Raw genomic sequence first — 25,185 nt, forward strand, 5'->3', positions numbered from 1 at the left:
CGTGAGCTGGTCAGTGTGTGTGACAAGTAATCAGATACTAATTGTTAAATCACCCAAGATTGTGAATGTGTTTCCTTACATAAAGTATCACAGCAAAAGAGAAGCTGGGCACTCAAAGACACTTCTGCACTAGGACAGCAAAACTGTAACCGAGAATAGGGCTGAGGGTGGGGTGGGGGAGGCCAGGCCACAGTGAGGCCACGGGAGCACCAAGGTCCATCTAGGCCAGCTGTGAGTCAAGCTGTCTTCAAGTGGGTGGGTGCAGCCCTGGGGGTGCACCAGATGATCCCTTGAGGCACACGAAGAAACTAGAACTTCTGTGTAAATTTAGGTCACCCTTCAAAATTTTAATGCACGTTTTATCGCATATGTCGTATATGGGCATGTGATATAACATATATCAGGAGTCTAGTGGTATGGACGTCTCAGCGCAGGCGGCCCCTCTGGATGCGGCCTGGATCCTCCCCACACACCATACCCCTGGGCTTCTCCCCCAGGTGCTGGAGGTGTTCCGTGGGCAGTGCTTGCAGGACAGTCTCTCCTGTTCAGATGTTCAGACCAGACAAGTCTGGCCCTGGAAGCAGCAGGGGGCTCAGGCCCACCTGAGGAACAGGTGGCAAGCCAGAATGAGGCCCGCGTGGACCCCTCTCTGCCTCCTCCCACCCACCTCTAAGCTTCAGCGCCGACCTCACCACCCTCTCATCCACTCTCACTTGGCTCAAATCACAACCTCCTCAGCAGTCCCCTTCCTCCCCCTTCACACCTCCTCCTCACCTGTGTGGCCGAGGCCATAGCCTTCAGGACTTCTCCAGCCCCTCTCCTCCTGCAAGAGCCCCTCCCCTCCCGGCTCGCCCACGGCCTGTTGTTCTGGGGCCACCTGCCCGCTGAATGAACACACTGCTTCAGACAGACCCGCTGCCCCTCAAGGGGCTCTTTATTCTGCCAACTGTCAGTGACTTGGCCCGGCCCTCTGGGGCTTCCTCCGAGGGAATGCTTCAAGTGGAATGCATTTAGTGCCTTTCCTATTAGCAAGAACTGACTACCAACATCTTTGGGCCTCCAAGGCAAAGCAATAGCACTTGTTTTTTCTTGTTTACTTTCTTTTTTAAACAGGATTCCAGAATAAAAATAGATCTCTATCATATATATATATTTATACACAGACATACACATAGAGAGAGAGATCCTTCAACCAAGAGTTGAAGGATCCGGAGTCCTCCGCAGTGTCCCTTGGCCGGGCGTGGGAAGGCCAGGGGTGCGGGCTCTCCCTGGGAAGCACCTGGGCGTGTGCAGCGCTGAGCCAGTGCAGCCAGGAGGGTGGGTCCCCAATAGCTCCCCTCCGAGGAACAGACCTGGGCTACGACAAACCAGGGAAGCCCGCGCCTGACCTTTCCACACACCTTAAAATGAGACATGTACCAGATGGAGCTTTAAAACTAAAACCCAAATGCAGATAAAAAAGGAATTTCCTGATAGGCCCACGAGGGGCTGACTTCTTGGGGAGAATTCCAAGAGCATCATGCAGCAGGGCTAGGGGAGCCAGCAAGGAAGACACCCACCCATCAGCCCCTGGGACCCCTGCAGACAAGGGTGCCATGTACACAGAGACTTGTTCAACCACAAAGGAGGGGCTGGGCTCCATCTCCTCCTCGGGTCTCCAACCACAGTCCCCATTTGGCCCCAGGGGGAGGGGATGGTGGAGTGGCTCAGGTCACCCAAGAAAGCCTGAGGTGAGAACGGGCTGCGAGTGGTGAGATGTACTGGAGACAGTCCTGGAGACTGCCCATCTGCACATTATAAGCCATAGAGGATCTGCATTGTACCTATTGCCCAGAAAGGTAAGGCTTGAAGGAATGATGTGTTGATGCAAGTATTACGGCTGGGTCCAGCAGCCACGTTTGTATCCTGAGGCCCACCCTAGGGGCTTCGGACTAGGGCATAAGGAGGCTGCTTGGGCCGGGGCACGCTTCCAGGGAGATGGGGTGGGCGGAAACGGAAGGTTAGTTAGGGCCGGTGCTCAGTGTCCCTGGCCAGACACCAGAGGCCCCAAAGGCACTTGGCAGCAGAGGGGAAGAGCACAGTGGGGCCCAAGTGGCCTCATCAGGCAAAGAGGGGCAACGCTGGGCATCATCCACTCACTCAAAGTCTGGGAAGGGACCCAGAGGTCCATGCTCCTCCCACTTGCCAGTAGATTCTTCAAGTCTTGACCGCCCTGGACAACACCTGAGAGTGATCCCAAACCCTGTCCAGACTGGGGCATGTGACCAGGGCCATGGGGCTCCCAAAGGCACAGAGGTGTGGGTGGGGTGCAGCACAGCTGTGAGGCTCCCCTGCCGGGACCCTGGGGGAGCAGGTCCAGTCACCATGACTCCAAGTCACTTAGGGTTCAAGCAGACTGTCTCCCGAGGTGCCAAGGAAGGAATCCAGGAAAACTCTCTTGGCCCAGCCAGAGGGCAGCTGGTGGGGTTCATTTTTGGTGTTGGAGAGCAGGGAGCTGAGGTTCGAGACTAGAGCTTGTGCAAGGCCAGGAAATCCAGGGTCAGGGATGTTAGGGGGGTGGCAGGTGCAGCACAAGGGCTTCTAGACGGGCAGAGGAGGTACCCAAGCCACATTGACCCTTACTGCACATTGAGAGGATGCACATATTCTCTGGGGAGGGGCCCCCATGCTGATGTGGGCTCCCAGCTACCTCCTTCCTCATAAATGCCATGATGTCTGTCTAAATCCCAAGGAGCAAGGGATTTGCTTTTGATGCAAATCTGGCCCACCCAGCTCCAGACGAGCAGCTCCCAGAGCCAGCTGGCCCTGGAGAGAACGCAGGGGTGGGGTGCGGGAGGCGAGGAGAACTAGGGCTGCAGCCTGCACAAGTGTTCCCTAGAGATGTATTTCCCTGAGGCCCCACCCCCACCCCCCCACCCACCCAAGTTCCCTGCTGCCACAGGGCAGTCAGAGCTCTCTGGGGATGATGGAGAAGGGCAGCACCGGGCTGCTGGCCTCCAGCTCGAGGGCGGTGAGGAAGCAGTCAACAGCGGCCTCGCTCTGGCCCTGGGCCTGCAGCACCTCGCCCAGGCCCTGCCACGCCTCATGACAGGTGCTCTGCCTCTCCACGGCGTCCCGCAGCACCTTCTGGGCCAGGCTCTTGTGGCCCAGCCGACTCAGCATCAGACCCTGGGGAGCAAGCACAGGGTGAGGTTAGTGAGGGCGACCTGGGACAGGGGCATCCTGGCCATCGGGGCAAGGAGTGGGAAGCAGCTTGGCCACCAGCCAGAGAGGGCCTTGAGTCTCAGGCTTGGGTATGGTCAAGTGACGGTACCCTTTACCCATGCAAATCTACTCGTCCCTGCCCAGCCCTGCTTCCAGCTCAGCCTCCCAGATCACCCACTGTGGGAGCTCTGTCCCTCCTGGCCCCAAGGGATGCCCTTTCACGTTAGCAGACCTGGCTTTGACTCTCCCCATTACCAGCTGGGGGGTCCCGGGCAAGTCACCACTCTCTTGGCCCTCAGTTTCCTTATCTGTAAATGGGAAAGACGACAGTACCCACCTCTAGGGTTGTGTGACGTTTACATGGGTCAGTATATGTAAAGCACTGGAACGCTGTCTGGCACGTGTGAGATCTCAACCTCAACCTGTTACTCCCAGGCCTTGAGGCTGCACACAGAGCTGCCCTTCTCCCCAGGGACGCCATGAGACCGCGGGATGTGTGCTACCAGCTTTGGATGCAACAATCGGAGGGGAGAACCTCAAACTGGTGGAGAGGGCGGGCAGCTCCTTTGCCTGCATCAGCAGCCGGCCTTCCTGGGGACGTCTGGGGACCAGGGATGGATGCTGGGTGAAAGGAGGGGCTCTGGGAGGATGGGCTGGGTTGGCGGGGAAGCCTGGCCCTGCTGTTTGGCTCCAACAACCCTGTTGCCAGAGCGATAGAGGAAGTGACAAGAATTGTCACAAAAAGGGGTTGGGACGTGAAATTGGCACCCTGTCCCTTCTATGTCCTCTTCCACCCACACTGGGAAGGGTGCAGGAAGGGTGAGGGGACAGGGTGGTGAGCAAGGGGAGGGGCCAGGGCCCCCTTTCACCCTCTGGTCCCGGAAAGGCTGCTTTGCACCGTCCCACTGATTTGTGTTCCAGCCCTCAAAGGTGGCATGGGATGGCAGCACAGGTGGCTCTCCTCTCGTTCAACGACATGAGGTAAAGCACGAACAGGCGGGGGATGGGGTGGGGAGCTGCCTTCTATGTGCCTTGAGCCCCCTCTCGGGTGCCCGCCCACTGACAGCCATGTACATTTTTAGCTGGAACATTTTCCTCCTCACTGAGCTCCCCAGAGTTAGGCTCTCTGTTGCTATGGAGACCCACTGGGGAAGATGCACATGCCTGATTTCATAAAGTCCTCGGAGAGCCTGGAACACGACCAATTAGGCAAGAGTGAAAGATGGCGCTCACGAAGCCCTAGGAAAAGCCTCCCCTGCTCCAGAGGCGCTGGCTGGCGGGCCTGTGGCCAGGGGGGCAGGAAAGCACAGGAGAGTTGTAGCCACAGTGCCTCTTCTTCAACCCAAGATGGAGCTGGAGCTGTCCCCAGGGAACCACACAGATGGGGCGGAGGACAGGGGAGCCGTGGCAGGGCGGAGCCTCAGGCCAGATGGGAGCAGTGCTGACTCAGGGCTGCCCAGGCCTGGAGGGCAGTGCCCAGTCTGGCCAGCAGGGCTCCAGGCCAACCTGTTCTGCCTGCACGACCTGGGAGCTGGACCCTGATCAGCTCACGATGGAACAGGCCCACAGGGAGGAGGGAAGGAAGGCGAGACGACAGGCAGCCAGACACCAAAATTAAGCACCAAAAATGGAAGGTTTGAGCCCTGTGAGTGCTGCCCACGGGGGAGCGACAGAGGACAGAGGGGGAAGGCAAGCAGGGCCTCCCAGAAAGGGGGCGGGGCTGCAGTGGCCTTTACACACTAAGTTTTCTATATTGAGCTTCCACACGAGATTTTGTTTGAAAAGAGGGCTCAAACAAACTGCTAAACTGCTAAAAAACAAGTTTGAAAACCCCTGATCTCAAGAAGTGTGTGGGTGTTTGGGAAGGGGCCAGATGTGTCTGCGAGCTGAAGAGGGTGTGTACGTGCGTGTGTGTATGTTGGTTTTACTCTCAGTCTGGAAGGTCTGCAGTAGGCTCCCCTGCATGTTCCGTGTAGACGAAAAAGCCCAGGGCTCCACAGCCAGAAGATCTGCTGGGCTGGAATCCCAGCTCACCACGGACAAGTGCCGACCATGGGCAAGTGGCCCATTCTCTCTGAGCCGCAGGTTCCTCCTCTGTAAACCGGGGAACAGAACAGTCCTTCCTCGTGGGCTGTTGTGAGGATTCTGCAATGATGAATTTGAAATTGTGCAGCTGGGGCACGTGGTGGGAAGACAGCAAATGGAAGTGTCCCCAGGATGAGCTGAGGGTCCTGTGGGGGCGAGGTGGGGGTGGAACAGCTGATTTCTCTAGAGGGCAAGGCTCTCTGTGGGGGAAGACTGTGGTCTGGGGTGGGGTTGGATCACGTCCCCCCACCCCAGGGTGCTGACCTTAGAGCCTGAAAGGAGACACCGGGCCGGGGTCAGGCTGGGGCCTGGAGGCCCAGGGCCTGTAACAGGATCCGCTGCCACCTGCCCGAGACACCAGCCCGTTCATGTTTGGTAGCAACTCAGAGCTGTTTGCTGCTTGACAACTGGGCAGGGCCCGCCCCAGGAAGATGCGAGGTCTCACCTGCTGTGCCCCCAGCCCAGCGCTGTGCTGAGGGCCCACTGTCACCTTCCTGGCATCCCCACTCCCAGCTGCCCAAAGAACAGGTCTCCAGGGAGATCGTGGGAACACAGTTTCATCCACATGTCCCTGTTGACTCCTCCCTACCCTGGCCAGGGGGCACCCTGCACTGAGAGAAACCAGACCTGCTAGGTGGCTCTCAGCTTCTGATCCTCACCTGGGAGATGCCACAGCTGTGCTGCCCACCCACAGGGACTAGAAAGTGATGTACAAGCTGCTTATGGTGATCGGGCACTGCACCTGTGAGAGGGGCCAGGGTCGACTACAGCCGCTCAGGGAGGTGCAGGGCTCTGAGGGAAGTCCCCCAAATTCCCGACTTCATCTGTTTCTTCTTCCCTTCCTTCCCAGATCTCAGGGAGGAGGCAGCATCTGGCCATATCTCATCTAGCCAGGAGCTGGCTCCCACAGGAAGCCTTCCCCGAGGACGGCACCTCCTGCCTCACTGTCACCTTGAGACTGTGCTCTGTTACTGCCAGCTCTTGTATGTGATCCCTGCCCTGCCCCTTCCTGGGCTGAGCGGGATAGGGTCCCTGGCTCCTGTCTGCTTCGCTGTTCCCCACAGGACAGCAGCTCAACACCAGAGGCACTTATGTGTGCTTAGTGACCTGCTTAGGGCCACAAAGGCAGCCCGAGGGGCCCAGGGCCCAGCTGGGATGTGGTCTCAGCTTTGTATGGGACTCTGCAGGGGACCCTCCCCATTAGGAGACCAGGTTCTCTGCGGAGGTACAGGATGGGGTCAGGGGCTGCAGCTGGGATTGGGATGAAGGGGAAGAAGGGTCCTGCCTTCCATTTTCAGAAGTGCCACTGCACTTAGCGGTTAAATGCGTGCGCTCCGCTACTGGCGGCCCGGGTTCGGATCCCGGGCGCGCACTGACAAACGGCTTCTCCGGCCATGCTGAGGCCGTGTCCCACATACAGCAACTAGAAGGATGTGAAACTATGACATACAACTATCTACTGGGGCTTTGGGGAAACAGAGGAGGCGGATTGGCAATAGATGTTAGCTCAGAGCCGGTCCTCCTCAGCAAAAAGAGGACGATTAGCACGGATGTCAGCTCAGGGCTGATCTTCCTCACAAAAAACAAAAAACAAAGAAGAATTGCCACCGCACACCATCTCAGCCCATTAACTCAGTGCCTGACATCGTCCCCCAGAGGGGAGGCAGCAGGAAGGTCCCGGCTCTGTGTGCCTTTTTCTTCTTTTGCAGGGAGGCCTGCCCTGGAAGCAGCCCCTAGTGCTGGGCCAGCTGCAGGCCAGGCTGCAAGCTCCCTCCCCGCCCCTACCCTCAAGTATTTATAGAAGTTATTTTGGGAATTTTCTTTCTGAGCTCAAGGCACATTCCTGGGATTCTGTAACAGCCTTTCCAGCTGGGAAGCTGGGAATCAGCTGGAGGCTGCTGGAGCCTCTTGGTCCCTGGAGTCCCCTGCTTGGGGACCAGGGGGCTGCAGGGAGGAGCCCATGGTGGGGCCACCTCTGAGGCTGCTCCACAGCAAGGCTCCCTCCCTTCACCCACCCTAGAGCCTTGACACGCCCTGCGAGGGAGGCCCACATTCCAGCCCCAGCCCAGGCTCTCCAGGCATTCCAGACTCTCCCAGGTGTGTCAGCCTCAACCTGTCCAACCAGACTGGGAATGAGGCGACTCCAGCTGAGAACCTAGCCACACATCACCACATCCCTCCTGGAGCCAGGGCACAGGAAGGCCCTACTTCCCTGTTGCAGGGAGGGGCACAGATCCTTGTAGACCCCACCCAATGCCTGGCTGAGGAGCTTCCCCCAGATCTCCCCTAGACCCTCATAGGAAAGGCCCCTGCTGAGAGAGCCCCCAGACTCACTCAGAGCCCAGCCTAGGGGAGGTCTTCCGGGGTAGCAGAGGTGGCTGTGCTCCTCGTGTGGCAGAACCCACACCTGTCCTTCCTCCTCCTGGGGCCTCCAGAGGCGAGATGTTGAAGGACACCAGTGAGCCTCTGGGCTGGGGTGGGGGCTGTCTGTCTTCAGAGGACCACAGGCCAGGCTCACGGGTAAGCACTGGCTTGACGAGAGGATAAGTCACATTCTGGGGGGCTCCCTTGCCAGCCCCACCTCTAGGCAGGGGGCTGGGCCTTTCCTCCCCCAGCTTTCTGGGCTGGTTTCACATGACAGCCCGGCTGGGGGCTCTGCCCACCCTGGAGCATGGCACAGTCCCCAGGGCTAGGTCAGGAGGCTGTAGGGAGGCCTCTGGACCTGAGGTCTAGAAGTGAACACCCCATGATGGGCAGTGAGGAGGGGTCCCATGGCAGAAGCTCCCCCACGCTGAGCAGGAGGCAGAGCCTGAGAGAGTGGTGATGGCCTGTTTTGGGGGGTTGTGCTGGCCTCCTGAACAAAGCGGAAAGGGCTGGACCCTGCTGCACGCTCCAGACACGGTGAGTCTTTCAGACCATCGATTCTGGGGCTACATTAAGCCCACAGCACTTAAGTCTGGTTCTGATCTGATTCTATGACAGGCACACAGAAAACTCCCGTCCACTTCCTCATCAGGGTTGCTATGGACTTCAGGAGCCGGTACACCAGCCTACGGCTCTCAGCTAAGGGCAGCCGGGCCTGCACTGTGCATGCTCCTGTCCCAGCCACAGGGCAGTTGGGGCCCATGTACTACATGTCTGTGCCTTGGCCAGAGTGGCCTGGTGGCTCAGTGTGGACCGAGCGGCTCCACTACAGAGAGTCTGGGGCTCAGACCAAGACGGTCTGAACCTGGCCTGGGAGATGCACTTCAGAATGAAAAAAGTAACCCCAACGACGGGGCTGTCACCTTTCAGAATTATTTAACCTAATACTAATGAGAGCCCTCAGGACTTGCCATTGTGATTCCCATTTTATAGACAAAGAGACTGAAGTTCTGAGAGGTGGAGGAAGCCGGCCAAGGTTAAACAGCGAGTGTAGGCAAAGTGGGACTCAAGCCCAGGTCAGTCAGTCTCAAAGGCTGTGCTCCAGCCTCCGGGCTCTGATAGCGGGGGCTTAAAAACCACCCCAGCCAACCAGCCCCAGAGGCAATCCCAAAGGCAGCTCTGAGGTCCCTGGTCCCCGCCCACACCCCCTCCCTGCCTTCTCAGCACCCGGCTGGCACCATGGGCCACCGGGCAGCACAAAGACATTTGGGTCAAGGACGCTCGCCCCACAGCAGCGAGGTCAAGCAGCTTAGTCAAAGGTGGGGCTCAGGCCACTTGCCACCAAGTCTTCCACATGAATGGTGACAAAAATGCCCGAGTTATCTTTTCACAGCTCTCAGCTCATCTGAGCCCTAAAACTACCCCTTGAGGTCACAAGGGCCTGAATTATTATCCCCATTTGATAGAAAACTGAACTAGTGAGGGTAAGTAATCTCCTAGTGCCCCCATAAACTTGAGGGCTGGTAGGGCTGGTTGTCTATCTTAGGTGTGTCCCCTGTCCCGTCCTGCCCTCCAGGACTGAGGATGCGGCCAGCCAGGGGAGGGGAAGAGGGGAAGCTCTGTGCAGCCAGAGTTCACCTCTTTGGCCTCAGAGAGCAGAACCTTCTGTTGGGTTCCTGGAGCACCTGCAAAAGGCCCCACCCAGCACCTCAGGGCCGGGAGGGGCGGGGATGGTGGTGGGGAGCTTCTGGGGACTTCAGATGAGCTGCAGCAGGCTCCAGCCTGGGGAGGGGGGGCGAGAGGCTCTGGGGCCATCCGGGGGTAGCTGCACACCCTGGCTGTGCCCTTGATCCCCCAAACCCACTTAAAGAAGGAGACAGCCGGCTCCACGCTGAAGCGAGAGGAAACTAAGGCAGGGAATATTCATCGTCACGCTCTCATCAGAGGGCAATGGTGACAGAAATGGTGTCTTCCCGTCTTTCCAAGGGCACATGGAGAGAGAAGGGGGCCAGGTCACGTGGTCACAACTGCTTCAGAAATTGCATCCCGGGGAATTACGTCACAGGAGCCAAAGCTCATGCAGGACTGTCTCCCCTGCTGCTGGGGAGCCCGAGGAGGAAGAGGTTCTGGGGGATGGGCCAGCAGGAGCCTGGAGCTCTGTCGCAAGAAGAAAGCATGACCAGGGGCAGGGACCAATGAGGAGCAGGGAAGTTGGCCAGAGAAGGGCCAGGAAGCCCTACCCCGAGAGTGTGCCCCTGGGAGAGGAGGGCGGGGTGCCACCCACAAACACAGGCGGCAGGGATGCAGGCACACCTGCCCACCCAGGGCTGAGGCTTTCAAGCTGTCTTCTGCAGTGAGAAAGGCTGCACTAAAGCATCCATACTCCCAGCTCAGCCAAGCGGAGGGCAGGGAGAGTGAGTCAGTCTGTGGCCAGGGCTAGTGACACTCCCACCACTAAGCTCAGGTGACCTCAAAGGAACCCCCTTCTTGGGAGGGGTCTCAGTGACTTGACACTCCATCAAGGGCTCCTTGATGTCCCCCCAGGGCTCCTTGCCTTCCCTAGGCATCCCTGCTCCCTCAAAGGGCAGAGGGGCTCCTGGGAGGTGGCAGGGCAGAGACAGGTTCAGAGAGATGGGTGCAGGCTGCCTGAGCTCCCTTCTCGGCCAAGCCCTCTCTGAAAAGCAGTGTCACCAGGGGGCCAACTCCTCTGCTGATCTTGGGAAGCCTGCTTCCTTTCTCATGTTTCCTCAGGGGCAGGAGGTAAAGTTCAGGCTTCCCCTTCTTAACTAGATTCTTCTGCCAGTAAATTAAACTCTGCACACCCAGGCTGAGTGAGTGGGGTCTCCAGCTACCTGGAGGGGAGGCTGAGACCAAGTTGGCAGAGACTGTCAGGACCTGCTCCTGAGATTTCATTGGGAATTTCCATCTGCAGAGAGCAGGCCTTTTCCTTCCCAAACTTGGCAGTCTCCTGAAGTGACCTGGTCATCTTTGAGACTGGTGGAGGTGGCAGCCTGCAGGACCAGAGCCTGACGGCACAGACTCCTCTGGCACACTGCTGTGGGCACGGTCGAGACTCTTCCCTGGCAGAGCACCGCCAAAGAGGCGTCTCTTTCCTGCCTGACCTGGGTGGAAAAGCCTAAGCTGAGCCCAGGGTGGAGCCAGAACCATGGAAACGTCTCCTGTCACATCCAGGGCAGGGAGGGCAGCAGGATGGGGAGAGTAGAGAACCTGCTTCTGGGCCAAAGTTCATATTCCTGCAAATGCCTGAACTCTGGCTCCTGAAAGCAACAGCCTTCTACTCCCAGAGGCTCTCTCCAGCCTGTCCCCAAATCTCCTGTCCCATGTACACAGCCCCAGAAAGAGGCCCCCACGTCAGCCTCCTGGTGTTTGACGATCCCACCCTAAGGACTGTAGGGCTGAACCTGGCACCCGCACAGCTCACTGAGTGTATCTCCACCTCCTCCTTCCAGACCTCAGAGAGTGGGACTCAACCACGACCGCAGAGAGCTCAGAGGGACCCAGTGCTCTCAGGAGAGGCGTGCCTCTCCTTCCCCCTGTACCTATCAGAGGCGATGTCCTCATAGAGACACAGTGGTGTGGTAAGGCCAGGATGTCCTTCCTGGGAACCTGCCTTGGCAATGACTCTATGGGGGGATACCAGTTCCCCTCCATGTTCATTTCTCTGGATAATTCTCTAAGGATGCACCAACCTCCGGAGTTCACAAGGGCTGAGACAACTAATGTGTCTAATGTATCTCACTCATTCTCGACCGACTATTTTCACAATGAATCCCTTACATAAATGTCAAGCTGACTTAGACTGACAGGTAGTGGGTCCCATCATGTTGTACTATGGTGAAAAAGATCCCAAGGTCACATCTGTGCTGAGTGGGAAAAAGTGCTGTGACTGATTAGCAATGTCTATCATGGGTGAGGGACTGGAGAGTGGTGGCATATATGCTGTGTTTTGCCTTCTCTGATATTGCATTGCAGACTTGCAGAAGCACTTTCACATGCATCATCTCATTTGATGAGAACACCGGTCCAGGAATGATGAAGACTATTATTCATTTACAAAAGGAGACATCAGGAGTGTGGAAGTTAAGCGTGTCTTTTCCTAAGTCACCCGAGTGAATTAGCGCCAGAGCCAGGATTAGATCCCAGATGTCCTGAGTCTGAGGCCAGGACAGGCAAGCCACTTAGATCAGGGAACGCTGAAGATCAACACGCTAAAGTGTTCATGTGTTTTTGGGAAAAGTGCTTAGTAAATTCTCCCCAGGCTTGAAATTTGCTATTGTTTATGCCTATGTGTGAGATGCTGGCAGGAGCAGAGTGTGTGGAAAGGGGATGGGCTGCCCACGCTGGAGCCGACCGTCCCTCTGCTTGCCTGTAACCCGAACAGTGGGAAGGCCTGGCTCCGACCTGCTCCAATTTCATCAAATCAGCAAGGCACCCCAGGAAGAGAAAAGGGACCATTTCAGAAACATCTGTAGGGAGTCACTCTGGACAGCTATTCAGTTACCATGGAAACCCACCCTTGGAAACTGCCTCAATTTCAGGAAAATAGCTACAAACAATAATAAATATAAATGAAAAATGGTACACTGTTACTTCAAAATTGTACTCGTTATTGGATTTCATCGGGTTTTAGGGACTGAGACGGCAGGCTCATATCCGTGAGCGCAGTGGAAGGCAGACATCTCTGCTGGCTGCAGGCCTAATGACAGAGCCCACATCCTCCCTCCCACCTCCTTAATCGAGTTTCTGGATGTAACCTCCGGGGAGGCATTTATCAGAGGAGCTAATGTCTGAATTGCAGGAGGAAGGAGGATGTGCCTTGCAAAAAGCAAACATTCGCTGGGCAGACATAAGGCAATGGGGAACTGTGTAAGGGGAACATGTATGATGCGGCTGTGCCAGCTTCCTTCAACCGACGCTGAACATTCACATGGGCCTGAGCTAGAAATCCTGTAAGAACTTAGGGCAGTGGGAATGATAGCTGAGCTGGGAGTCTCTGTTCTAATCTGTTTTCAAGGCCTCTCGGAGTTGGAAAGGTCCTTATACAGATGACCTGGTCCAGCTCCTCCCCCATGACGTTTCCATTTTCTTGGCAACACCACCAGCTGATTCCTGAGTTTGTGCTTAGACTATTCTAAGAGTTATACTGTTTTTCTAAGAGTTATACTGGAGCCATTCTCCTGATCCTTCTGTGTTCTCCATGTGGCAGACGTCAGTGATCCCTCATGGCCGTTGCCCTCAGAGAGCTCTCAAAGGGGGATGTCTGAGGTGGAACCCGGACCCCAGCAGGGGAAGACTGTGTCACTAACTGTGGTCTCCTAAATTATACTTCAAAACCCACTGTGCATATGCAGGCCTCTACAAGCTCAGACCATTCCATTTATCCTGACACCTGCTCTCTGAAAGCAGCTAAAGAAGGCAGGGAAGAAACAGTTATCCCTAGAGTTGACTATACCACCCATCACAGATGGTCCTCAATAAATGTTTCCTGGACCAGAGAATCCCCACTGCACAGAGAAGCAAGACTGGGGTTCCGAGAAGGTGGCTGACTTGCCTGTGACCACTCAGGAAGAGAATGGCAAGGCCAGGATGAGGGCACCAGCATCCTGCTCCCAGCCTCTGAACCTTCCAACACGAAGGTCACTGAGCCCTGGGCCCCCGAGTCCTGATCTCCACGTCCTAGGATTGGAGGCTCCTCTCACCACCCTGGGGCCATTCTCAATGTGTGCTCGAGTGGGGCCTAACGATAGCCCATCCCAGGACAGCCCCTGAATCCCACCAAGAAGGCATGGAGCTCCTCTGAAATGGGGGAGGCAGCACAGTGATCAGCGAGGGTGTGGTGACCCCCAGAAAGAAGAGCATTTTGGCATCTGCCTCGGTATCCAGGGTGAGGACTTGTTGAGTAACAATGAAAGCCCTTTGGGGCTAGACTGCCTTACAGAACCGAACAGCAGGAAGGAAGTCACGGAAGATATTAACCAACCCGCCTAGATTTTTCCATCAACGCAGGAAAGCTCTGATTGAAGGGGCGTGGCCTGCCTCTACAAGAAAGAGAGCTGTCTCTCCCAGTAGAGCAGGGAGGAAGCCATCTCCCTCCAAACACCAGGGAACAGTGGCAGCAAGACACCTGCAGGGAGTGGAGGGGGGCGATGGGCGAGCAAACGCCCTGAGGTGTTTTGTGGGGGGTGTAGGGCTGACTCACCAGGCTGTGCATGATGCGCACGCCATCAGGGTTCACCGTGAGCGCCTCCTTGTACAGCTGCTTGGCTTCTTGCAAGCTGCCCTTCACCTCGGCCAGCCGGCCGCGCATGTAGAGAACCGAGTGTGAGGTGGGGAAGAGGCCCGCTGCCTCCTGGATGCAGAACCCTGCTTCCTTGAGGTGCTGCTGCTCCATGAACAGCTCAGCTGCGAAACCAGAAGGGCAGTGGGAGGTGAGTGGTGGGAAAAGTCAGAGGCGGCGGCCCGCTCCCCGCATCCAACCATCAGCCCCCAGAGTTCAGGAACCAGTCTTAGGTGATGGAAACCATCCCACTGAATCACAGCACAGGACAGGCTCGCTCTGGGGTGCGGTGATAACACCAGGTAACGGTTTCTCAGTGCTCACTCTGTGCCAGGCACCCTGCTAGGGGCTCCACACAGACAGTCTCAGCCAATGCTCACAAGACCCTCAGAACGAGCACTTTTAGGATCTCGCTTCAGGGAGGAAACCAGGACACAGAGAGGGTAAGGAACTGGCCTAAGGACACAGGCTAAGTGAGTTGTGGAGCCAGGGTTTGCATCAGGCTGTCTGACCTCAGAGCTTGGCAGTGGGACACGAGTGCTCAGGTGACTCTCTCAGTGCCCCTTCACTTCACTTGTTCCCACGTGTCTGGGGGTAGGGAGTGGGAGCAGACGTGGAGGCCCTCCTCAAGGCTCTCCGGCTCTGGGGAGGGACGCTGACTGAGAGCTAACCACCTGCATGGTCAGGACGAGGCGGGAGTGTGCGCAGGGCTGGGGGACAGCCAGGTGGTCCTGCCAAGGATGGAGTGGGAGGATGAGAAGAGAGGCCCAGGGAGCACATGTGAAGGGGCAGAGTGGGGCTCACATGCAGGAGTGTGGGTAACAGCTACAAAACCGCCCGCACTATTGAGTGCTGACTGTGGGCCCCGGCCCAACTCTGCGAAGCATCTCCTCTCATTTAATCCTCCCAGAAGTCTGGGAGGGAGGCAGGTGCTCTCCTGCGTCCCACGCTGACAAACCAGGCTGAGTGAGGGAGAACCTCACCCAGACCCTCAGTGGGAAGGGGCAAGGTAGGGCTCCCAGTCTCCTTCCACAGCCCAGCACTTTCGGCCACACGCATGCATGAGGGGAACAGGGGACGCACATGCCCTTCGGCCAGCAGGCAGGAAAGGATCTGCCCCACAACCGGTTTGCCTTCTTCCCCCAGATCAGTGGAAACGGGCAGTTTCTCCAATCTCAGGCGAGCCCACATACATGCACATTTCAAACACACGCTCTGCAGGTACACGCCCACAGCAGGCACTTTTAGAAACGCAGCTTGGGGTTGCAGCTTGGCCTCGCGGTCCGCTCAGCCTTCCTCTCACGGCAGCCCCGGCACGGCTGCCCCCTCCGGAGCTGCTGCCCACACACTGATGGGAGCACAGAAGGGCAAGCAGAGCCTGGCTTGTGACTCTGCCGAGAGCTTTTCCTAGCAAAGCCTCAGAGCCGACGTTATACTCTTTGAGATTAGATCTGTGGTGGGGTGGATAACAGACGGCCCAGAGGAAGCTCCAAGAAAGAGGTGGCAAACCCAGGCCCAGGCATCCCATCTTCCTATTCCGACAAGAAGCAGGAAGGAGGCCTAATTAAGGCCTTGACTGCAGCACATAGCACTTGGGGTACTGAGCGTGCATTGCCTAAGGTTCATTGTGCAATCAAAGTAGCTTGCCACATCCTAAAATACTACAGAGGGCTTTTTGAGCGAGGCTACTCTTTTTCTCTAGTGGAGATGAGAATTTGGCAGAATCAGAGAATTAAACACAGAGAAGCCAGGCTCCCATGATAAGGCGAGGGAGAGAACTGCAGGCTCTTGTCCCTGGAGACAGCCTGAACTGGTGAGTCCCAAGACAGAAAGCACAGGAGGTGAGGCCAGGAGGGGCGGGCTATAAACCCAGGGCCTTGCAGGGAGGGCTGCCCAGTGCAGGGGTCTGGCTCTCTCAGCCTCAGCGCTCCTCTGCTCTGCTGTGGGTTCCCTTCTGGAGCTGCGGCCTGAGGCTCTAAGCAGGCTGCCTCCGTAACTGAGTGTGAAATGTGCAACTATCGAGTACTGGCTGTGTGCCTGGCCCTCCCACGAGAAGGAGAAAGAGCAGAGGTGGGGGGAAGTGGGGCAGCTAAGCCACCAAACCACTGGAGTGACCCAGGGCAGTGGAGTGACAAGTGCAACTCTGAGTGTTCTGGGCACTCAGAAGGGGTCAGGTCAGCTGTGCTGGTGTGGTCAAAGAAGGGTTCCTGGGGGCGGTGGCATTTGAGCTGGGGCCTGAAGGCACAGGGGCACTTGGACTGGCAAAGAGGAGAAGGGAGGCTGGGCTGACCTGGAGGGCCAGGTTCCAACGTGGCAGAACTCCCCAGGGTCACAGAGGAGAGGGGAGAAGCAGAAGGAAGAGTGTGGTGTGAGTGTTGGTGGGTGGGGAGGCCTGTCCTGCAGTAGCCCTCGTAGCTGCTTCCTCCATCGCCAGGAGCTCAGCTCAGAGGCTAGGCTCTCCACTCCCCTAGGTCCTGGCCCAGCAGACCCGCCCCAGGCCTGGCCCACCTGCCCACCTGGTCCTGGCCTGGCTCATTAAGCTGTTTACAACTTGCTGCCCTGTCTCCTGAGCCCCATCTCTGGAGGCTGTCCCTGGTCCCTGCACTGGGGACTCCTCACAGTGCCTTCACATCAACAGACTTCAATTACAGGGATCCCCACCTCCCCCTTCCTTGGGGCCCTGGGCCTTGTTGCGCTGGCCATACACCAGAGGACATGCCCTGAAAAATAGGTAGGGCTGCTTTGCTCCGACGGATTTCATTACCAGTTAGGCAGGAAACCAGACGACACAGAACAGAGCCAGAGACGGGAGGTCTCCCGAGGGCTCCTGCCGCCTGGCAGACAGCCCCTGGCAGGTCCGGCCTCCAGGGTGGGGCCTCTGACCTGCAGACAGGCCCACAGGTCTGGGGGCTGCAATGCACCCCTTCTTCCTAGCTTCAGCATCCCTGTGCAGTTGTTTTACCAAACATGGTGCCCCAGACGGCTGCCTCGGCGGCAGCAGAAGCCACATGGCACCATGCCTGCCCGCTGCCCTGATCCTCTAGCTCTTGCTCTGGCTGTCGGGTCCGAGGTGCCCATATGCATCCTGGCCTCCCCTGGCCAGGGCAGAACGAGCACTCTCTGCTACTCGATTTTCCTTGAATGCCCACAGTCGAGGTCATCACCCCAGCAAAGGGGCCTTGCTGTCCCCTCAGTGTGGGCCCCTCTCTGATCCCCTGGGCTCCTTTACTCTCTCTCTCTCCCTTGTGATCTTTCCACTTCTCTCACCTTCCTCTCTGCCTACCTGACCTCCTCTCTTGCCAGTCTGTCTCGCTTTTCTTCCTCCTCCCTCCATCTCTCTCCACCCACCCCGCTCTGTGCTTTCTCTCACAGTGTCCAAATGGAAAACATCTGTTCCCTGGAGCTTTGCAACAGTCCCTTTTATTATTTTTTCTGAGGCATCCTGATCTGACCCTGCACCCAGAGCTGGTTCCAGTCTTCCTGCCATTCCTGCCAATGCCCAGCACCCCCACCAGGCTGGGGGATGGACTCACTCTTCACGGGCTATTTGCAGGCAGGGCCTTGCCTTCGGGCTGGTCCTGAGCTGAGGAGCAGGGGTAGGGAGGGCCCACGGCCACGCCTAAGGCCTTTTAGGGGCCTCCCCAGGTGAGATGTGCTTCCTAGAGACCCTCAGTGAGACCTCAGAAAGGAGGGGTGCCAACTGGGCTAAAAGGCACAGGACCCCCAAGGCAGGAGAGAAGTTAAGGTTAGGCCCTAAAAGGAATCCACCTTAGCTGGCCTTGAACCCCAGGGTGGTCACCAAAACTGCTCCCTAAAGGAAATCAGCATCCTCCTCGTGGAGCAGACTCTCCGGACATATGGACACCCAGAATAAAGCAGAAGGAAGGCTTGGGGGGAGGGTGAGAGAGGAATGAGAGACCAGGGCGCCAGAAGGGAGAAAGACCAGGAGAGATACAGGGAATCCAAAGGTCTAAGGGGAATTTTAGGGTTGGTCTGAGGCCCTCAGAGGGGCCCAGTTTGCCTCAGGCCACAAGGTGATGGAGGCTACGGGGCCTGGACTCCCACTTGTCCTGGAGGGAGCGCTCTCCTCACTAACTCAGGACCCTGGGAGGAGGGGGTGCTGAGCAGAGAGGAGGGAGGGAGAAAAAGCCAGAGTAAGGGAAGAGAGGACATGGGAAGAAAGCAGGAGGGAGAAGGGTGGGGAGCGGGGAAAAGGGGAAGCGGGAAGGAAGATGAAGGGAATGAGGAGGAACGAGGGAAACGAAAGACTGAAAGGAGCGTGTAGGACCAAGGGTGAGACAGCTTCTCCCTTGACTATGATTTTATCATAAATACGACCTTTAGACATAGCTCTGGCTGCCCCACGCTAGTCCCACCGAACCAGCCAGGGCACCAGGTGAGACAGTGTCAATCTGCCACTTGGGAGGCGAGACTCAGGCCAATTGCCCCCGAGCCACGAAAGCCCATAGCCCCTGGGACCCCTGGACCTCCAGGGCAGGGAAACTCTCCTGACATCCTCTCTCCAGCACACTGTTAGCTCTGACACATGAGCTGCAGTGAAAGAGAAGGGTGGGCCATCTTCTCTTCCGGAAAGCACCTCTCAACACTCAGGACCCTGGAGCATCTATGGGGCCTGACACCCCTCCCATTCTCACACAGACTTGCTGCCAAAGAGGCAAAATCCCTGAAGCTCATCTCTCAAGCGGAAACCCTGCGTGAGGCCTCTCACACCAGACTGGAAAGGAAGGAGGCTTGGGGAGGGGAGGGGAGGAGGACAAGAGTTGGGAGAGGAAGGATACAACATTTCCCAACCTAAGAGTGGGTTAATGTTGGAACTTACTGCCCAAACAGACTGGGATGCAATTTATCTTGGACCAAACCAGGGGGATTAGGTCATTTCAAAATGATAAAGGGGGAAAATTTCCCTTTCCTGCAAATGTTCTGCAGCTGGTGGAATCATTAAGTGGGCTGGGTGGGTGGGGGTGCTGATGACAATACTCTTAGCCTGGGTCAGGTGGCGGGGCGGGGGTGAGGGAGAAGTTATTGCCTTGGTGATCTGCTCCCAGCACCCCTTCATTCAATAATTAGGTACTCAGTACTTGCTTGCTGGTGATGATGGTTGCCAGGGTTGGGGAGAGGGCTCATGGTGTGGAGATTGCTCCAGAATCCTCCCATGACCAGAATGAAAGACCTAGGACAACTTCCCCCTTCCCTTTCTGGCTGTGGCAGCTATCCACCAGTCTATTCCCCCTTTCTTCTATAATGACAGATCCCCTGGTTTTTAATAGGGCATTGGACACCCAGAATCATGACATTTCCCAGAGTCCTTTGCAGGTAGGTGTGGTCATGTGACTAAGTTCTGGCCAATGGATTGTGAGGGGCAGTGATGTGTGCAAATTCCAGGATATATTCTTATAGGGAGGGGGTGTTCCCCTCTCCCACTCTTCCTAGTTATGCCTTGGACTGTGAAGGTGGTGGACAGCCATCTTGGATCACAGGGACGAAAGTGACACCCCTGGGAGAGCAGAGCCAATAAAATGGAAGGAACCTGGGTCCCTGGACCAGGAGACCAGAGCTGTCACCCCAGTCAAGGCTGTTATCTCTGAATTGTTACATGGGAAAATTGAAGTGTGTACCTTGTAGAAGCCACTGCTATTCTGGATTGGTCACACACACCCAAACCGGTCTCCTAACGCCACACTGCCCAATCCTTAGCTGGCAGCATATTCAAAGCATTCAGATTCTGTTCTCAGAGTTCTCTGTGAGCTGAATACCTAGGATAATTTCCAAAGAAAGCTGATGTGCAAATTATTGAAGGGTGTGTGTTTATATCGCTATCCTCAAGTCTAATTACAGGCCTCAGGAAGGCCTTTAACCTTCCTTGGAGTTACCAGAACAGATTAGCATCGCTAGCATAAAGTGGCATAACTGAGAAATGCAAGCACCTTGTGAAATGCGAACACATTTTCCTTTGCTGTTGGTAGTAAACAGGGCATACCATTAAAACAAAAGGCTCTGGGAACTCCAGAGCAGGCAGCTCACAAGTCCGGAATTTGATCCCTGTGCTTCTGACATAGTCCTTGAAATTGGTGAAGCCCCTAGTGTGGGTGTAGCTTTCTACCCAAGGCACATGTCGGGGCTGGGGCCCCAGGAGGCCCTCGGGAGCCATTATGGCTCCATATCTTGGAAGAAGACAGGGGAATCTTTCCCTAAGAGGAGGCCTAGTTTATTATTCCTCTGGATTTTTCAACATTCCTCTTCTTATTTAAGATGCAACAGCTGGCTGCAGAGTACAGACCCCCACACATCCTTAGCAGCCTAAGGGACCCTGATACGCTAACTGGGGCAATGTGTGCATTATTAAAATGCTTCCCTGTCTAGCCTTTCTGTGAATCCTGGTCCAATTTTTTTTCCCCAGATTCAGAACCTAGGTGGAGAGAGCAGGGGCATACTGCATACTAATGTGTCCATATGTGAAATCCATGAAGCGGGAAACCTTCGATTCCCAGTTAAGCACATTCCTACTCTGACTTGCAAAATTCACATGTCCCAGGAACTGAGTATCTACTTTTGGTCTCTTCTCCATCTCCCCTCGGGGGCTACTGGCACCATCCCCTTGGGAGAGAGGGGGCAGGTAGGAGGGCCATCAGAAAAAGGTGAGGCGTTTCACTGGGCAGTTCTCCATCACAGGGCATGCTGGCCTGGAGCATTTTTAGGATTCCATTCATTCTATCGCCTTCCTCTCTCTTCTTCTCCTGCCGCCATTTTATCTCATTCAGGCACATCATCGGCCTTGATACCCTCTCTCTTTTCACTCTAATCCACCTCTCACGCCACCGTCAGATTAAATTTTCAACCACTCCAGTGAGTCACTTCTTGGCTTTCCTTAGCAGAGCATCGAGGACATTCACTATTGGTGGAGCTACGCTGCCATTACCACCACCACGATTACAGTGGACAGGACAGAGCCGAGCACCACTGACCGAGCACCTTCTATGCGACCCACACTGCGCTAACAGCTTTACCCACCTTACTCGTGTTAGATCAGGACGGGCAGTAGTGAGATGGCATTAGAACCAAGCTCTGTGAGACTCTGAAGCTGCCTGCCTCCCCAACACTAACTCCCTCAAACTCCACGTGGCAATGGTGCCAATTACTATCAAGAGGGATTGTCACCTGAATGGCAACCTCAGTGTTACTAGTCCTCTGCTTTCCATGAACTCTCCCACCTGACCTCAGTTTCCTGGAGGCCGCCATACCTCACCTCTTTTCTAGTTAGTCCGTGAGCTCTCTGGGGTTTGAGTCTGAACTAGTTTTACTCAGGAGAAGGTGGGCAAAAAGAAGTGTTGGGGCTTGTTTTTGAGACTAAGAAGACTATCCATCTGTATGGCCTTTCCTCAAATCCTCTCACATTTGTACTGGCTGCCATGGAGCCTCTCCCAGGTGGGCAGGCAGGGACTATTCCCATTTGGTGGAGAAGGAAACCCACAGCCAGACAGATTAAGTGACTTTTCCCAGGCCAAGCAAAGAAGAAACAGCTGGAACCGGAGCTACAGGTTCTTGATCACCAGACCTTTCCATGAGTACCATAGCCTGTGTGAGCCTTGTCAGGGCTCCCCACATCCCCACACTCCCTTCTCCAGGACAGGGCACAGCTCTGAGAGTGGGTGTCACTGGGGCCGGGGCCACTCACCAGCCTGGAGCCAGATCTGTTCCAGCGTGGTCCATAGCTGCATGGGGCCCTGCTTCAGGACTGAGCTGGGCATGGTCAGCTCCGACATGGCCTCCTCCAGCCGGGAGGCTGCGATGGATGATGCCCGCCGAGAGCCTGCGGAGCAAGAGGGTGGGGGCTGAGCAGCAGAGCTGGAGGGCCACACGTGGCAGGCCTCAGGAACAGTGACTGCACAGCCCCATGGGGAGAGAAGGGGCACATCGAGTGAGGGCAGGGTGGCACAGCCGGGCAGCTGCAAAACAGCTTGCAGACCTACTAGGAAAGGCCCACCTCATACCCTCACCCACGGCTGGGGAGAGGAGCTTTTAGAGGGGCAATCAGGCAGCAAGCCCACTTCTGGGGGTCTATCACTAAAGAAGACGATCATAAATGTCAGCAAAGGTGCTGGTTCTGCCACTGCCTGTAATATCCAGAACAGAAACGACCCAAACGTCCAACAATAGGGAATGATGAAAAATCAGTAAGGGTATAATCATACGTGTCTATGCCGTCATCAAAATAACACACAAATATGAATATCGATGTGGAAAGATGTTCACATTATACACTTAGGTGAAAAAAGCAGGCTGAAAAAGAGCATGATCACATTTTCATAAAAAAGAAATATGGGCAGGGAAACAAGTCTGGAAGCCCATTTATTAAGGTCTGGGTGGTGAAATTATGGCTGTTTTTTCTTTTCTTCCTTTTGCTACTTTTACTTTGTTTTCATAAGTGCATATTATTCTTTCTTATATGGAAATGTCCTCTTTGAGGTTGTGCTGTGAAGGATCCTTGGGTAGCAGCTCAGGTCAGACTCTGTGCCCTCTGGGGAACCTCTTCATGGCAGTTCTGGCTGACGGGGGTTCAGGATACATAAGCCAGTGACATTTACAATTCACATGCAGGTGAAATGCAGCACTTTCTCTCTCTCTCAGAGGCAATAAAGGCTCCAATAAACTTAGGAGACCTCAGGGAAGACCACAGATGATTTCTGTTTATAAGACAAGTACACAAGGAGCTCTAATAATTTGTTCACGGTTCTTCCCTCCTTAGTTGCAAGGGCGCTTCGCCCTGCTTCTCCAGGGCCTCCTGGGCGTCGGCAGCTCCACGTTCGGCCCAGCACTCCTCACACGCACCTCTCCAGTTAGGAGCCAGGCTTGGCATCGGAGACCAACTCCGTCACTTGACAATGAAGGCGCAGCTTGGTTCATGTCCACAGAAGTGGAAAAAGTGAGCAATGCCACTAAATACAACTCCCTCACACTTTCATTCCCGTGACTAATTCTTCTTGTGTCTCTGAGGAAGGGATTCTGCTTTAATCAGGTCCTCGTCGAATCAGTCAGCTCTGGGCTTAGAGCTGTAAATACAAGCTCGGCTCATTCCTTTCCACTTGACTGACCCACTAAGGACACTACAACGGCGGCCACTGGTCTCAGGCTTTAGCCTAAGGGGAAACGGTGTCTGTGTTCCACAGCCCATCCTTCCACCCCAGGCTCCCCTCTCTCTTCACCCCTGTCCAGGAGCGAGGGTTCCTCCCTTGCCCACTTTCTGCCCCCAGGCTGGCAGCCATCCAGCCTCAGAGCTAAGGTGGGCCCTGAAAGACACCCGAAGGCAGCTTCTTAGCACAAAGCCCTTGGGCAGCAGCCTGCAAGGAGCTGGGTGGGTTTGGTCAAGCTGAGCAGATGTCACTCTCCCCGTTCGTTCATGCTCAGGCTGGGAGAGTGAGCTGTGGGCCACGTGGACAGCTGCCCACGGGGCATGTTCTTACCTGAGTCTGCGTCGTGGGCGTCCGGCAGAGTCAGGTGCATGCCACTCTGCTTCTTCAAAGTGAGACCCTCACCAAGGCTGCCATCCTTTTCCAGGCCTCTGGAAGGCAAGGGAGGGCCAGGTGAGGTGGGGGGCTGGGAGACAGAACAAGGGAACCTCACGCTAGACAGGCTCTGGGGCTGACAGTCCAGGCCCGAGAACAGAGCCAAAGCCAGGACCACTAGGAGGATGGAGACAATGACAGGGGCAGCTCAGAGCTCAGGCTTAGGATTCTAGAATCTGGCTCACCCCAGTGGCTAAACTGCCATGTTACTCCCCATTGCTCACATACATCCACACACCTGCTGCCTGCTGTGTGCCTGCGGGGCCATCAGTGTCCTCACTGTTCCCTAACACTGCCACATTTCATTGCCAAAGCTACATGCTTGCTCATGCTGCTGCTACTAAGAATGTTCTCGCTGTTCTTCTTGGTCCACCCAAACCCTCCATCCTTGAGAACCCAGCCTGAGTGCCCCTTATCCATCTAGAAAGCCTCCTGTGACTCCCCTGCCCCGCACACCTCCTCCTACCCTCTCTCCATCAGCATGGATCCCAGCACCACAGACGCTGCGGATCAGAAGCTCTACCTTTCCGTCTACTCCCTCCTCTGAAGTGGGTGATGCTAGAAGCTCCCCAGGTCAGGGAGAGGTCTCTTCTACCTTTGGTTGCCCTCACAATGTCCATCAGAGTGCCAGGCACAGAGCAGGCACTGTGGACTGGCTTCCAAGGAAAGCTTGGTCTTCACAGGCCACCAGGAGTGCCCCCAGTCTGCGCCCCAGGGAAGGAAGGTCCAGATGCCACACTACTCCTCAGGCACCCTACCTCAGGCTACCAGGGTAGCCCCAGAGGAGCCAGAGGGGGCTCCTGGGGTAGCAGATAAAGAAGCATGGTGATTCTATCTCTCCCCCACCCTCCAGTTCCCTGCAGCTCCCACACTGCTGGGAGGTTCCTCTTTTCTCAGAGTGGGAGGTGGAGGGAGCCACCCGCTCAGAAAGGCAGCACAGCCTCTGTGCCCATCCTGGGGTTCACGCAGCTCCCAGCCACCCCTGCCCACTGCCCAGGATGCCCACAGCCCTTGAACCTGCTGACTGGGGAAGCTTAGAGGAGGACGGAGGTGGAAAGGGCAGGAGAGAAGGCAGGCCCAGTGTGGGGCCAGAGGCTTCTTCCCTTCAGAGGGGTGCCAAGACAATGGTCCCACAAATAATGCCAAGGCCTGGGGGTACCCTTGCCATCCTAACTCAGGCTCACACTGGCCTGAACTTGGGCCTGTGGATGCACAGCCATCTCTGTGGGCATTAGAGGAAATCGGCCACAAAAACACAGTGGGTCAGGGTGGTTCCTTTCCTCTCCCATGCTCTTCCCCAGGCCTGGAAGCCAACCCGGTGTGGTGCCAAAGAGCCAGAGACACTGGGTTAAAACCACGGGGCCACCCCTTCTTAACTGTGTGACCCTAGTTTCTAGGTGTTAGTTTTCTCATCTTGAACCGAGCATGGCTATTGTGTGAAGTACGTGAGCAGGAGAATGTCGATCTCACGAGGGAGATCACTGTGGGGAGTACACGAGACGATGCGGGCAGGTGCCCAGCGCATGCTGGCTTGGAGCAGATCCACAGATAGAGCTTCTTGTCCCACCTGCCCTCCCAGCCCCTAAAGGGCCTCTCCTAGGGCTCCAGAAAGAGCCCATCTTGGGGATCTCTTGCCACTTGGTTCCAGGCCAA

General features: G+C 56.0%; 1 protein-coding gene across 2 annotated transcripts in view; it reads right to left on the reverse strand.

Moving 5' to 3' along the window:
* Positions 1-261: 261 nt before the first annotated feature.
* The window catches only part of TTC7A (tetratricopeptide repeat domain 7A), a 121,528-nt gene continuing 96,604 nt past the window's right edge, over positions 262-25,185 (reverse strand). The window contains exons 17-21 of one of the 2 annotated variants that reach the window (XM_058551295.1): positions 23,431-23,528; positions 21,645-21,779; positions 13,874-14,076; positions 5,239-5,349; positions 262-3,168 (exon numbers count right to left, since the gene is read on the reverse strand). In XM_058551295.1, the coding sequence (XP_058407278.1) occupies positions 2,947-3,168; positions 5,239-5,349; positions 13,874-14,076; positions 21,645-21,779; positions 23,431-23,528 (769 nt within the window). In that variant the 3' untranslated portion in view covers positions 262-2,946. The remainder of the gene's footprint in view (positions 3,169-5,238; positions 5,350-13,873; positions 14,077-21,644; positions 21,780-23,430; positions 23,529-25,185) is intronic. The other variant, XM_058551296.1, reaches the window with a different exon arrangement.

This window comes from Diceros bicornis, chromosome 12 (assembly GCF_020826845.1).
Source record: "Diceros bicornis minor isolate mBicDic1 chromosome 12, mDicBic1.mat.cur, whole genome shotgun sequence".
Lineage (NCBI taxonomy): Eukaryota > Metazoa > Chordata > Mammalia > Perissodactyla > Rhinocerotidae > Diceros > Diceros bicornis.